Here is a 15738-nt window from a genome sequence, read left to right on the forward strand (position 1 = left end):
GTGCCCTCTATCTATGTATACCTGTAAACATATATACACACATTCACATATGTATTCATATGCCCATATACCCTCATATATAGACATATATGTATATATTTCTAATCCCTTCAACTACTGAGAAAAGTTTCATAAAATACAATAATTTTTTTTCATGTAGGAATGTTAATAGTTCAACTTTGATAAGTCCCTTATGATTTCTTTTCCCTGTTTACCTTCTCATGCTTCTCTTGCTTCTTGTATCTGAATGTCAAATTTTCTATTCAACTCTGGTTTTTTTCAGCAAGAATGCTTGAAAGTCCTCTATTCCACTGAATGACCAAATTTTCCCCTGAAACATGATACTCAGTTTTGCTGGGTAAGTGACTCTTGGTTTTAGACCCAGCTCCATTGACCTCCGGAATATCACATTCCAAGCCCTTCGATCCCTCAGTGTAGAAGGTGCCAGATCCTGGGTTATTCTGATTGTGTTTCCACAATATTCAAATTGTTTCTTCCTGGCTGCTTGTAATATTCTCTCCTTAATCTGGGAATTCCAGAATCTGGCTATAATATTCCTAGGACTTTTCTTTTTGGAATCTTTTTCAGGAGGTGATCGGTGTATTCTTCCAACCTCTATTTTGCCCTCTGCTACTAAAACATCAGGGCAGTTTTCTTTGAGAACTTCCTGGAGGATTCTTTCTAGGTTCTTACTTTGGTCATGGCTTTCAGGTAGTCCAATAATTTTTAAGTTATTTCTCCTGTATCTATTTTCCAGGTCAGTGGTTTTTCCCATGAGATATTTCACATTGCCTTCTATTCTTTCATTTGTTTGGATCTGTTTAACAGCATCTTGATTTCTCATAAAGTCATTAGCTTCCATTTGCTCCAATCTAATTCTGAAGCAATGATTCTCCTCAGTGAGCTTTTGAGATTCTTTTTCCATCTGGCAAATTTGACTTTTTAAGGCATTCTTCTCCTCATTGCCTTTTTGAGCCTCCTTTGCCATTTGAGTCAGTCTGTTTTTTAAGGTATTATTTTCTTCAGTCAGGCTGTTGACTCTCATTTCATAATTTTCTTGCATTGTTCTCATTTCTCTTCCCAATTTTTCCTCTACTTCTCTTATCTGCTTCTTAAGGTCCTCTATTGCCTGTAACCAGCTTGTATTTTCCTTTGAAGCTTTTGGTGCAGGAGTTCTGACTTCACTGTTTTCCTCCTGTTCCATGCCTTGCTCCTTCTTGTCCCCAAAATAGGAGTGTAACATTGGAATCTTCTGTCTGCTTTGCTTCCTTTGCCTGCTCATTTTGCCACTCAATTATTTGACTTTTGGGCTTTTTGCCACAGTAGGACTCTGCCACCAGACAGGGGAGTTTTCGTCCCAAACGCTGGGGTTTTCTCAGTTGCCGGAGGTATTAAATGGGTGCCTTCTCTGAGGTCTCCACATGCTCTGGCAAGCTGGACACACACACCCCAGGACCTCCACCCTAGACTGCAATCCAGATTCAAGCAGGTTAAAGCAAGAGCAATCACCCCTCAGACTGGTGCTTGGTCCCCCTACACTCTGCAGGCCAGGAGCTGAAGCTGCCACGTGGTGCTGGCTGGCTATGCTGGCATCTCAGTGGTTTCTCGCCCCGGGGGTAGAAGCCATGCACTCCCACTTACTGGGTCCCAAAGTCCAGACTGTACTGGCCTCTCACCTTGTCCTTTGCATCTATGTATTGATAAATCTGGAAACGGCCACAGCTACTGCTGATCTGGAGTTCCTCTGGCCTGCGGCTGGTCAGGCCCGCCCTGGGGCTAAAGCCTCAGCGTGGTGCTGGGCTCGGCTCCCAGAGTGCTGCACTGGCCGATTCCTGCCAGCCTGCCGGGCTGTCCTCAGCGGGAGGTTAGCCTCTCTGTGTCATTTTGTGGGTTCTGCAGCTCCAAAGTTTGTTTAGGGTCCCCTTTTTACATGGATTGGGGGAGGTGGAAGCCGGAGCCGCGGGAAGGTCGTGCTTCTACTCCGCCATCTTGGCTCCGCCCCCAATTTATAACTTTTTTAAAACTATATTTTACCTTTTTTTGGGCAGTAAGTTTATAATTGACTCAGAGTAATTTCTTAGTGGATACCAGTGGCCATTTTAAAGTTGAGATTGAACTCTATCTATTATGTACTTTCCCATTCCCTTCAAAACTGAAGCCACACCTCTGTAAATATTTTAATTTATATAAAGCTGAATTCTGATTTTGTACTCATAAAACTTTAGGAAAACTGCATTATATATTCAGAAAGAATAATGGCATTTATGTGCTTATTTAGAGACTCACAGTATATATGCAGGTTTAATACTAGACTTTAAAAATTGTGACCTAAGTGTGCATAAGGACAAATGAGAGGACTTCGAGAGTCTTGTGGTTTTATTGGCTATGAGTAATGTTTGTTGTTATTTGTTGCAGAACAGTTTCTAAGTGCTAGGTTATTCTTGTTACTGAATTTGAGATAGGCCTATAGGTATTTCCTTTTGTTTACAATTTTGAAATGCTTAGTGTTGGTATTTGTTTTGGGGGGCTTTTTTGTTGTTGTTGGGTTTTTTTTTTTTTGGTTGGTTAGTTATTTTAGACCGTACCTAATGCTTCAAATAGGATTGGATGATAGTTGGTAATCATTTTTTCCTTCTGTTTTATAAATTAACTAAATGCTCTGATTTCTATGCTTGTGGGCAGTAGAAGGGAGGATGGGAAAAATGTTCACTTTCCATGTGCAGACATCAAGCGCTCCAAGAAATGCTTTCACTTTGGCTTCAGTGCTTATAAACTTATCATAAAGTCACTGGTCTTTTATTACTTTCAGGTAAATATACTCCCAGAAATACAGCATCAGCTTTGCAGCAAGGAAGGATTATGTGAAATCATTAGAAGATTTCCAGGTAATCTTCCAATTTGCTTCATTGTTCACAAATGTGCAAGATACTCCCACATACTTAGTAGAGTGACTGAAGGAAACTTCTCTTTGAGGTACTGGTGTCAGAGAAGTTCCAGTGAATAACATCCAAAGCGGCTTGTTAAATTATGCTACCCAGAACCAGTACCCTTACTACAAAAATCTCCTGATCCAAGAGTATTCACTGATGGAAAGACTTTACTTAGAATAAGTATCAATTCAATTTAATTCATCCCTTTGCTTCTGATCTTGCTCTCTGTTCTAAGATTTAAAAAGTGACCTTAATTGTATTGCCTATCTATGTAGAATTTAGTATCTTTAATATACTATATCCATAAGTAATTTTTTCTGGTCTTAGTCAACTTGCTTCTCCTTTTTGGAATCTGAATGGTTAATTCAGATAATGGTTAATATATTTAGTAGAAAAGCAATGTTTAATAATACATATATGAGTACATATTATATAACTATTACTATTTAAATATCTAACATACATGCATTTATAGATATCTATACATAAATTATATATAATGTGCACTTATACATATATGAGTGTATATGTGTGTACATATATTTGTATATATGATTAGTATTCTAGGAAATTACCTTCTTTTACTTCCAACATGGTGTAATGTGGACTAGCCAACACCAGAGGGGTCACTATGGATATCTGACAGATTGCCTATTTCTGTCAATCACCCTTTTACCTCAGTTCATGAGAGAATAAGTGCCCAGGTCAATATTTCAACCTGAGTTCAAATCCCATTTCTGCTCTTTCTATCTATATGACTTCAATAAAACTCACTAAAGCTTCTTGAGCCTCAGTTTTCAAAATTTCTTTTCATCTATAAAAATAATGGAATTGAACTATATGACCTCTGATATCCCTTTGAGATCTAGACCTGTGATCTTATGATAGTTTGCATCTAGGAATCTGGGTTCATTTATAATGATTAATTTTCCTATGTGTTTTTGGCAATAAGCCCAACTTATCTTTATAAAACATTAATTCTGATTAGATAAAGTATAATAAAAGTGAAAACATTTGGCATAGATATCAATGGTACATTCCATTTGATTCCTAGACCTAGATTCTCCCCAAATCAGAAAACCTTTTTGGGCTACTATCTCTATCATCAAAACTATGTCTATTTCCTATGTCTTGAATGAGCAGTCTGAGCCTTTGGTCACAGGCCAGTAGGCATTAATATCTGTTCACAGTTATCCATAATCCCAATAAAACTGAAACAGAATGTATGATTAACTCAGCATTGTAGAAACTTGATTTACCTTTCATGCTTATAGCTACATGAGCAAATAGGAGCAGGATGCTTCACGCATCCCAGGAGTTGTCCTGTGTCTCAGTTCCCTCATATTTTTATGTTCTTCTATCTCTACTCCTTTATTCTTGGAACAAAGCTTGCTGGGTCTCTCTCCACAGGGAGGTAGGCATCAGTGATTATCACAATCCCTTTAAAGGGAAATTAGTGAGTTGTCTTGGACCATTTGCATGGTCTACCCCATTGCATATGCACATTGACCAGGATGCATGTCACCCAATCCCTTTATCTTGCATCCCTAATATATTGGAATCACAGAGCCAGAAAAGACTCTATGAGACCTTCATGCTCAGATATTTAAAATCTAACTTATATTTAACCATTACTCAAAAACAAGAGAATAGTTGCCCTTAATCTCTCTTATTTTATCACATTAAAGTCCTTTATGAAAGTCTAATTTTAACCCATTTAAAGTCATTAGTTAATTCGATGGATATTTATTAATTGCTTAGTCTGTTTGCCGAACCCTATTCTTACAGCCATAGGAGATACAAAGTTTAGATAAAAGTTGGCTCTTGTGCATTTAGAGATTACTAGAATCTAAATATTAAAGTTTAATGGAAGAATAATAGTCAAACACTGATCACTTAATTTCTATAATAAGTGCATTAGAGACTTTTAAAACAAAGTGCTATATGAAGTTGGGGGTATATAAGATCACTTTCTTATCAAAGACATGGATCAAGGAAGGCTCCAGGGAGGAGGTTACATCTAAATTAGGTTGTACAGGGTGGGTAAGAATTCAAAAATCAAAGAGGGAGAGAAGTCATCCAAACATAGGGAATAGAATTGAGCAATGGCCTGGAGCCAAGAGAAACAAGGAATAGTAATGGGACAGAAAGGACTCTAGTTTGTCTAGAGCAAGAGATTCTTAATAATTTTTTTTATGTCATCAACCCCTTTGGAAATCTGGTGAAGCCTATGCTCCCTTTCTCAGGAAGATGTTTTAAATGCATGAAATAAAACATAGGGAATTACAAAGGAAACTGATTACATTGAGAAACAATTTTCTGTATCTATCTATACAAGTTCATTACTTAGAGTCAAGAGTATTTGGAAGGGAGAAGTAATGTGAAATAAAGTCAGAGATGTAGGGTATCATGAAATTCTTAAGTCAAGAAAAAGTTTAATGCAATTACCAAAGTTAAATCTATGAAACTTTAAATCTATTTTGAATTCAATCTGTTGCAGAGTCAGGTACAACATCTAAATTGTGAACCCCTGCATAATAACCTACCATCTAATCCCCTAGGACTTCTTGGAAATAAACCAAAACTAAAGCCACAGTGGCTGGTCCCATTATAAAGGTTACTTTCTTCGCTTTCATGCATCACTTTAAAAATAAAACAAAAATGGATGAGTGACTCAGGTACAAATTGATGGTGCCTGCTTTAAACAATTATGTATAGACCTGGAGCTGTGGTCCTTAACTTTTGTAAAAATATCCCCACTGATTTCATAGTTCGAGTAGTTTTATAATTACAAACTCTTGCTGATTAAAAAGTGGGAGTTTAAAATTCCATTGAGGTTTTTGTTCAAAGCTATTAAAATAATTGATTCAATTACAATCATTTCAGTAAAAACTAGAGGTACTCACTATTATTGCTGTTGTTTTAAGCTAGGGAACAGCCTGCAAGTTTGACAAAAATGTGTGGTTTTTCTTTGTTGCTATCTACATTATGGAGTAGTTGATTTAGCACAGCAAGTTTCTTTAACTTGACAAAAAATGTTGTAGTGAAAGGAGAAGTAGGAGTAGGGACTTGATTCATAAGCCAGACATAGTTTACTGATGAAAAAAAACCAACAACAAAACTTTGTACATTCTGTTTGTGCATTTGTACATTCAACTAGGAAAGATGAAAGGTTATGGGCCACTTGCCAAAAATCCTTATTTATTCTGTCTGCATAGAGTAGATAGTGTAATTTGATTTTGGAAACATTGTCATAGATACATCAACATTTTGCGGGTTTTAATAATATGGACAAGGATTATATTTAGTGGTATGGTTTTTGTAAAGTATCTTAAATTGTTGGGTTGGTTTTTATTTTAAATCTGGTGTCACAAAGTTAAGCAGCCTCTTTCTCATCATATTCTCAACCATTTTTTCTTTTCCTTTTCCTCACGAATACTCATAAGTTCTAGAAATATATAGCTTTCTCCTTACTCCTTTCTCCTTTGTCTGGTGTTTTAATTGTCCATTTATCTCTGTGACTTCTAAATTATCCTTGCTGAATGGAATAGTCATTTAATGACACTCTTCCTCCTGTCCTGTCATCTTTCTCCTGTTGAGGATAATTCTACTAGATATTTAATGTTAAGGGAGCATCCAATAAACTTAAGCTCTGATTTAGGTTGTATAAATACCAATTTTTATAATAGACTATTTAAACATGGATGGAAGGCATTGTTTTTCTCAATGTAACATTTCTGTAAATAAGTTAGCCTCATTCATTTTGACAGTTAATGATGAACTGAGGACCACAGAAACACCTGTTGCAACTGATGAAATTTTTTACCCAGACTTCACAGAGAGTCATAACATTTTGGTCTTGTTTTGCTCTTCAGGCCCTCGTAACAAACAAGATAGGGAGATTTCATTTTGGAGGAGGAAGCATCTAAACTGGGCTTTATAGAATGGGTAGGAATTCAAGAGGCAAAGAGGGAGAGGGGGAATCATTCCTGGGGCTTGGGAGTTCAGAGTGGTATGAATTGTCCTATCCTTATGTTCTTTTCTCCTCTGTAGTTCCTGTACTTTAAGAGTTTTAGTGAGTTGTAGCGTAGCTTCATGAGTAATGGAGATCACAGAGCTGCTGTTGGTACCCAGTGAAGCATTTCAACAGGGCCTAGTGAGTCATATACACACTAAGTCTCTGACACTTTTCTCTCCCACTGTTCCATCTTTTGTGGAAGAGGAACCTTCCATTAACAGTCTGAACTCTCACTGCCTGTTTTCTCTCCCAAACACACCACTGCCTCCACTCCTGGTCTCTCAGGAGGAGAAGGAGAAAGAAAGAGAAACAAGTGGCTTGCCCTTCCTGGGCTGTTAACCAAAAATGACTATACTACTTGGCATTTTGATGTTCTTTAATTCTTTTTACAAAAAAGAAAAATGGTAGCCACCCAAAACCACCACGACAAATGAGATTATTTTCCAGCTTGGAACAATTAAGCAAAATTTACCTTTTAGGGAGATAAGAGAAGCAATTCCTTATCAGTGTGAGCTAATGCAGACGTGGGCCTGATTCTTCTTTGGAGAGAAAGACTATATTTGATATTATCTTAAACTAGTTGGAGAAAGTAAGCCATGGAGGAAAAACCTTTTATGGGGATGGAGTAGAGGGGAATGGTACTACAGCTGCTAAGGAGCTAGCTAAGAGTTGTCCTAACACCAAATACACAGCCTTCCATCCAACTTCTCAAGTCAGGCTATAGACATCATTTCCCCAATGCCATTGGCTATTATACACAAGTATTGCTTCTACATATGTAGACATGTTATAGATAGCAACCCATTTATATATGCAAACTCATGATGACATCTTTTTTTTTTTGCCTTTTGGAGGGTAATTGGGGTTAAGTAACTTGCCCAAGGTTACACAGCCAGTTATTTTGTGTGGGTGTTAAGTATCTGAGGCCTGAACCGATCCCAGGTCCTCTGACTCCAGGGCCAGCGCTCTTACTCACTGGGCCACCTAGCCACCCCCTCATGATGACATCTTACAAGTGGGAGCTCATTATCATTGCTATACTTAGGGGTTAAGGGTAGGGAGCTCACGCATAACATACAATGAGAAGAATAACAATAGCTCACATGAAGCCTCTCTGATCCATTCTCCTTATCCCACCAATAGATAAATTCTTTGAGGACAAGGGCTTTGCCCTTGTACTACATTTCTTTGTAGTAAGTCAGTTGATAAATTTATTGATTACTGTGTGCTAAGTACTCAGAAAAGAGAGGTAAAAGATAGTTAAAAAACAGTTTCCCAGTCTAGTTCAGGGCTTTAAATATAGCAAACACTTACTAAATATGTTTGAATTACACTGAATTTATATAGCACTTTAAGGTTTGTAAAATGCTTTCCTTATTACACATGACTAAGGAAATTGAGATTCGAGTAGCCTAGGAGATTTGTCCAGAACTACCCAATTAGTGAGTAACAGAACCTGTACTAGAACTGAGGTTTTCTGACTCCAAGCCCAGGGCTCTTTCCACAAGGACATTTTGTTTATTATACGATTGTAAATCTGTACCTAGGAGCAACATCTTTGTGCCTAAAATGGTCACTGTTGACCAGAACATCAACAGTAATAAACATCTCACTCTGTAATTCAGCCACAAAAGTCCATACTGTTCAGGGCCTAATAAAAATCAAGCTGATGTTGAATAAAATAAAAAAAATTAAATTAAAAACCTGAATCTAATGGAAATCAGGTATTGGGCCTTAAAGCTAATATACTCTCTTCACTTCTGTTGCTTTTTTGTTGAATTGTCAAGAGATTTTGTTTATTTGGGGAATATTATGTTTATTTCAGAAAAATTTGGGTTGTCTTAGCCTACATTATGAATGTGTGTGTGTGTGTGTGTGTGTGTGTGTGTGAGAGAGAGAGAGAGAGAGAGAGAGAGAGAGAGATTAGGTTGGAAATGATAATCAAATGGGTAAATATGAGTGGGAAGGATACAAATTTGGCATCTGTATTTTATCCCATTCATTCTCTCCCCTGACCCTTGGCTATCCCAGAAAGAACCACTTCTACTGGGAGCACGCTATCCCTTTGCCTTCCCTCTTTATTCCAGCTGCTTGACTGTGCATAGGACTTAGGTGAGAAGATAGTCAGCAACTCCATTCTTACTGATGTGGAGTACCACTAGGGCTTACCATTTGCCCTCTCACTGCCTAATAAGATCTTCCAGGTCTTACCACCTGTTCTGCCTCTATTTCCTAAAAAAAAAAAAAAAATTCTTAGTCTACCATTATACCCACAGAAGATTTTTGTTTCCTTGGTGGGAAATGGGTAATATCATGCATTCTTCTTCCTGAATAAAATTTGTTTCCTTAAAGTCCTCCAATATTTTCATTTTACAAGGAAAAGCAACAAACAACAAGCTTTTGTTATTTATTATGTTATAGGTACTGTGCTAAATTCTGGGAATACAAATAGAAGCTAAAAGAAAGATAATCCCTGCACTCAAGGAGCTTACATTCTAAAAAAAAGAGAGTTGAAAAGGTAGGAGAGGGCTGTAAGGGAAGGTACTTGAGCTGTGCCATCTTGGTAAAATCCAGAGATTCAGAAAAGGCAGGAGAGTGAAGCATTGCTGGCCTGAGCCTACTCCTCAAATAGATGCCCCTTGAAAGAACTCTTCCTTGGGAGAAGGAGCTGGCAAGGTGGAAAGGGATATACCAGGAAGAAAATATACCCTGGGGGGGGGAGGTGAAGGAAGTTCCAGCATGAGAAGGCATCTGAATCATGTTAATAAAGTCTGAAGAATCAGAAACACATCCAGGAGGAGAAAAGGGGGAAAGTTTACCTACTTATGTAACCTAAAGAATTCTGGGTTTTGTAAACTACTCCATTGTTATCACATTAAGGCTTCTAGACCTTTCCATGTTGCACGCAGCTGAATCTTCCTTTATGTTGTCTGCTCATACTTGAAAACAATGACTGTCTGATTTTTCTATTTTTATTCCCAGCATTTGGCACATATAAAGTACTTTAAAATGTCTTTTTGTTCATCAGTTACTCTTACACTCCAGTCTAGCCAAATTTCCCTTCTCATAGCTCTTCATACACAATCCTCCATCATCTACCTCTGTTCCCCTCCCCTTGCTGGGAAGAATTTCCTCCCTCCTCATTTCTACCTCTTAGAATCCCAGTTCCCTTAAAGGGTCAGCTTAAGCTTCACAACTTCTCTGTGAAACCTTTCCCTATCTTCCAGCTGCTAGTTTCTTCCCACCAAAATGACCGTGTATCTATTTCTTTTTTTTTTTTTTTAAGCAATTGGGGTTAAGTAACTTGCTCAAGGTTACACAGCCAGTTATTTCTGGGTGTGGTGCTAAGTGTCTGAGCCCGGATTTGATCCCAGGTCATCCCAACACTGGAGCTGGTGATTTTACTCGCTGAGTCACCTGGCTGCCCCCGTGTATCTATTTTGTACATTTTATTTTCTGGCCAAATGGCAAACTGTTTGAAGGAAGATGTTTCTCTTTTGTCTTTGTTTCCTCAGTGTATGTCATGTGTCCAGCTACACAGTAAGTGTTTAATTAGTGCTTTTTAACTGATTAATAATCTTATCATCAAAGAAATACATGAGCAGAAAAAGAAGACGCACTGCTCGGGTAGAGAGAGTAAAGGATAGCCAGTGGATAGCCTGTGGGTTCTATTAGTATCTTTGTCATCATAGGAGAAAGTGAAGAAGGTCCCCTGCATGCTGGGTGGACTTTCTCTGGTACATTTGTGTAAGGACATGGACAAGAGTCCCATAGGACGGATTGGCATTGGTGAGATGGAAAAATACTCAAATTGAGGAAGTCATAGAACCATTTGAGTGGTGGTTTAATCTTTATCCAGAAGATCCAGAAGGAAATGCAAGAAACCAGCAAAATGTATAGTATAAAGAAACTTTGATTTGTTATTCAGATCCAAGATACTCTTGATGGCATGCATAAAGGTTTATTTTTATCTTGTTATTAATTTAATTAACTTCTGAAAAAATGTTTTAATCTTTCTGCTAGCTGCTGGTTTCCTGTGAAACATTTTGTTCTTGTTTCTCATTCTACTGCATACTTTAGGAAATGTAGGAATGATAAAAGAAATTTGCAAAGTTAAAGATCTACGAGAAAAAATGCTGCTTTCCATGTTTAGAAGACTGAAATATGAGTGAGGTATTTGACTTGGATGGACCAGTATCATTTTTTTTTCTTCTGTTTAATGCAGTATATCTCCATTGAAGCAGTCCTAGTTAAGGCTGTGCCAGCTTTGGTGTTATAACTCACTCTTTCCAGTAGTTTGAGCTTGGCTCTTGAAGCTGGCTTTCATCTACCCTTTAAATATATACATGCAGTAAGACCCAAAAAAAAGTGTTTTGGAAAATTTTTAAAACATCCAGCTACCCTTTTTTTTTTTTGGTTAAGTAACATGTGAGGTTATAATGGAGGAAAAAAAGACCAGATGTTCTTGAATGAGATTTATTATTATTATTATTTTTGCTATTTAAACAAGCTTACTTTTTAGGCCCATATAGGGCAGTGCAACTTTATAAGGAGGAATATGACTGAAATAATAATTGATTTGGAAATTAAGAGACCTCCATGGTCCTCTTCTCTCCCTGCCCCATTGTATGAAGGGGGAAAATGGGGTCCAGAGAGATTAGATAACTTGACCCAAAATCACACACAAGTGCTAAATTGAGAGAAAGTATTTGAGCCCAGTTACTATGACTCCAAATCCAAATGCTTTGCCATGAAACCAAAGTTTGAGATAATTTAGTTAATATTGAGCAGTTTTAAAGTTATTAGACGTTGATTTCTATCAGTTGGTGATCAACTATAGCTGGAAAAGCCATAGATAGACCTTTCCCTGAAAGCTCTCTGAAAGTTACAAACTTATTTAGCACATGACCTCAGTAGATTTCAGCAAATTAAATGGCCCAGATCTAATTTAAACAGTACTGTGGAATCTCACCTCTCAATTCCACTTTAGGGTGCTTATACCCCCTTTTTTTTCCTCTGCTCTGGCTTGACAAAAGTATATTCTATTGAAATGGAATGAAAGAAATGAGAGATTAATTTTGCTAAAGAAGATGATTCAGTTTACTTGCCTCATGAACAATGCAGACACAGGCAGCATTCCATAGCAGGTAAAATTGACCATGTGACACTGTCTCTTCTCCCTCTGACCTAGCACTTATAAAAGATGTTAGGGTTAGAAGAGCTATTAATTAGAGATCATCTACTTTAAACTCAAGCAAGTCACTTTTCTTCTTAGTTTCCTCATCTGCAAAAGGAGGGCACTAGACTAAATTTTCTGTAAGATTCCTTCCAGTTCTAAAGTCTAAAGATTTTTTTTTTATAGATAATGTGAAACTTTTTTGTTTTAAATAAATGAGGGATGGGGGTGGCTAAGTGGCACAGTGAGTAAAGTGCCGCTCCCAAGTCAAAAGAACTTGAGTTCGGTTCCAGCCTCAGACACTTAACACACACACACACACACACACACACACAAACACACAACTAGCTGTGTAACCCTGGGCAATTTACTTCACCCCAATTGCCCTCCAAAAGGCAAAAAATAAATGAATAAATAAAGGAAGGAAGGAAGGAAGGAAGGAAGGAAGGAAGGAAAGAAGGAAGAAAGGAAGGAAGGAAAGAACTGAAGAAAGATACATAGAGCTAGGACTGAGATCCAGGTTTTCTAACTCAAAGTACAGTGATCTTTCCTATAGACTAAGATATCAAACTCAAATACAAAGGAAGGGAGAAGGGTGGCTAGGTAGTGCAGTGGTAGAGCACTGGCCCTGGAGCAGGAGGACCTGAGTTCAAATCTGGCCTCAGACACTTAACACAAAAAAACTAGCCATGTGACCTTGGGCAAGTCAATTAACCCTAATTGCCCTCCAAAAAACAAGAACAACAAAAAAAAGAAAGGCAGGGGGACTCTCATCCATACATAAGGATCCATGTGGGCTAATATTGACTTAAATTTAAGATGTAATATTATCTATGTTTTATTGTATTTTTATTTAGTTTGTTAAATATTTCCATATTGTATTTGTTCAGGTTCTGGCCACACTCAGGAGTGTTGTAGGCAGCATTGGGCCAATAGACCTTTTTGAAACCTCTACACTTCTTCCCCAAGTTTCTTAGAAAAATTCCCCTACCCTATGCTGAAAATTCACTTCTTCGTCTATAGAAACTTCCATTCTCTCTCTGTTTTCATATAGGTGTTTAAAATAAAAGAATCTTTAAAATAATTCATATTAAAATGTGATAACTTCCTTGAATTTCTCAGTGGCCACTGAATTTTAAAAGAGAAATCTTGTTAGGCCAAGCGAATCCCTAATTGATGGGATATCATGGTGAGGACTGGGGACAGAAAACTTTATCTGTATTGGTTCAGGATCCTTTGCCACATTGCCAATCTCTGTGTAAAGATAGTTCTATTTACATGTAGCAACTGGTGGTTATAGTTGGCTTCTTCCATTACAAGTTTCAGGGTCAGTCTATTAAGCACCTACTATGTGCCAGAAACTGTGCCAAAAGCTAGGGATACAAAGCAAAAGACAGTCCCTGCCCTTAAGTATCTTGCAATCTAATTGGGGAAAAATAGCACATAAAAAGAAACTAAAAGGATTGGTAGGGAGTGGGGATGGTGGCACCCCATGGGGGGGGGCATGATGAAATCCACAGGAGTGCAGCTGGTTGGGAAATGAACAGATGGCTGGCCTGGACCCCCTCTTTAAATGGAGGTTCTGGGAGGAACTCTGATCTTTACCCTCCATACTTTATTTTCTCCAGTGAGGAGGACGGAAGGGCCACAGGATCAAGGGGCACTGAGGAGGTGTGAGCCCCAAGGTTGATGGGATCTTCCTGCTTGGGCATGATGAAGTCCAGAGGAGCATAGTGAGGTGGGAAATGGAGAGAGTTTGTGTCATATTCCTTCCTTCATCTGCCAAATGCTTTTGAGTGCCTGCTCTGTATCCGACACCACGCTAGATGCTGTAGGGAGACTGAAACAGAAAATGTTGCCCTTTCCCTCCATGAGCTAATAATGTAGTTAGAGTGACAAGCCATGCAAAAATAAGACAACTGATGAACACTTGTGAGACAGCATCTAAGCAAAAAAGCACTGGACAAAATACAAGATGGTTCAGTTTTCCTCAGGTGTGGATTAAGCAGAGTATCTTAGTACAAAAATTCACCCTTCTTTAGTCTCAGCCAGAAGCATTGAAAATAACCTTAGACCTATTTGCTATTTACTAATTCATCAACAATTGTTTTTGCATCAGCCTGGGGTAAAATCTGTTGTAGCTACTGAGAACTAGGGCTGGGAGGTACATGTTTCCTGTGTACCCCATATAAAAATCTACCCAATAAGAAAGGATAACTTTGGGGTGGCTAGGTTGCACAGTGAATAGAGCACTGGCCCTGGAGTCAGGAGAACCTGAGTTCAAATCCAGCTGTAGACGCTTAACACTGATTAGCTGTGTGAGCTTAGGCAAGTCACTTAACCCCAATTGCCCTCCAAAAAGGAAAAAAAAAAAGAAAGAATAAATTTTTAACTTAAAAGATTTATTCACACTCTCTGATAGACGCTAAGTAGTTCCGGAAGTGCTTGGATGCAGTGGTAATGAAGACAAAAGAACACTGAATTTGGAACCAGAGGGACTAGGTTCAGTTATCCCTCTTATATTTCTTACTATCTCTGTGAGCTTGGGCATGTTATTTAAATTTCAATTACCCTTGGTTTCCCGAGGAGAGGCAGCATGGTACAATGGAAGTAACTCTATATTTGGAGTCATAAGACCTGGGTTCAGCTCTGAACAGTACGGACTACATAGTGACCTTGGGCAAGTCATTTAACTTCTCTGTGGTTCTGTTTTCTTACCTGAAAAAATTAAGGAGTTGTACTAACTCAGAAAGCCTCAAGTCTTTTTTTTTTTGTATCATGGGCTGCTTTGGCAGTGCAGTGAAACCAATTTTTTCAGAATAATACTTTTAATGAATAAAATAAGATTATATAAAATACAAAGGAAACCAATTGTAGTGAAATACAGTTATTAAATTAAAAAAAAAAAACAAGCATACAGACCCCAGAACCTCTAGAGTAGATGCCCTCTAAGTTACCTTATTAGCTTTACATTCTAAATATATTTGGGAAAGGGCATGGTCCATCTTGTGATGGCAGGAATTCTGAGAGAAGCTGCTAACTTTTGTCTCTCCTTTCCAGTTTTTTTAGTCACTTGTGTTTTGTCTGAACTTCAAGGCAATTTGTTTGACTCATTGCTAGTTACCAGTCATGATAGAACAGGGAAATAAAGCAAAAAGTGAAAAGGGTCTAGGTGTGTACCCATTTTTTTTTTCTGATAAGAATGCATGTTCAAAAAAGTTCAGAGATCACTGCCTTAGGGCACACATTTGCTGGGAATTTGCTTACAGAGGAATCCCTAAACACTTCCCCACTAGAACATGCATATAATTGGAACCAGGGTGAAGAAAGTAGAGCTTTTCCCCAGACACTAAAATTGTGAAAGTGAACATTCTCATTGTCTAGTACTATGCTAGTTACATAGACTACCCTTGATAAATATTGATTGATTGATCAATAATTCCCCAGTGAGTGGTCAAAGACAATTTAGCTAATGGCAACAGATGTAAAAATAGCCAAACCACTAAGAACCCTGCTTCTCAAAGCATTAGTCTGATGTGGGCAAGGCCTCCTCCTACTTGTTCCTGCATTTTTCTGCTCTGAATACCTTTAAGACTATTTAAGATACCCCTCAG

General features: G+C 38.0%; 1 protein-coding gene across 3 annotated transcripts in view; it reads left to right on the top strand.

The window, feature by feature from the left end:
• Positions 1 to 15738, top strand: part of CPED1 (cadherin like and PC-esterase domain containing 1) — a 433414-nt gene that overhangs the window by 95055 nt on the left and 322621 nt on the right. For all 3 annotated transcript variants that reach the window (XM_069087089.1, XM_069087090.1, XM_069087091.1), the window contains one exon: positions 2810 to 2885. In XM_069087089.1, coding sequence (XP_068943190.1) covers positions 2810 to 2885 — 76 coding nt within the window. The remainder of the gene's footprint in view (positions 1 to 2809; positions 2886 to 15738) is intronic.

This window comes from Petaurus breviceps, unplaced genomic scaffold, assembly GCF_028583685.1.
Source record: "Petaurus breviceps papuanus isolate PSGF00001 unplaced genomic scaffold, PetGlider_PUasm1.0 181, whole genome shotgun sequence".
NCBI lineage: Eukaryota > Metazoa > Chordata > Mammalia > Diprotodontia > Petauridae > Petaurus > Petaurus breviceps.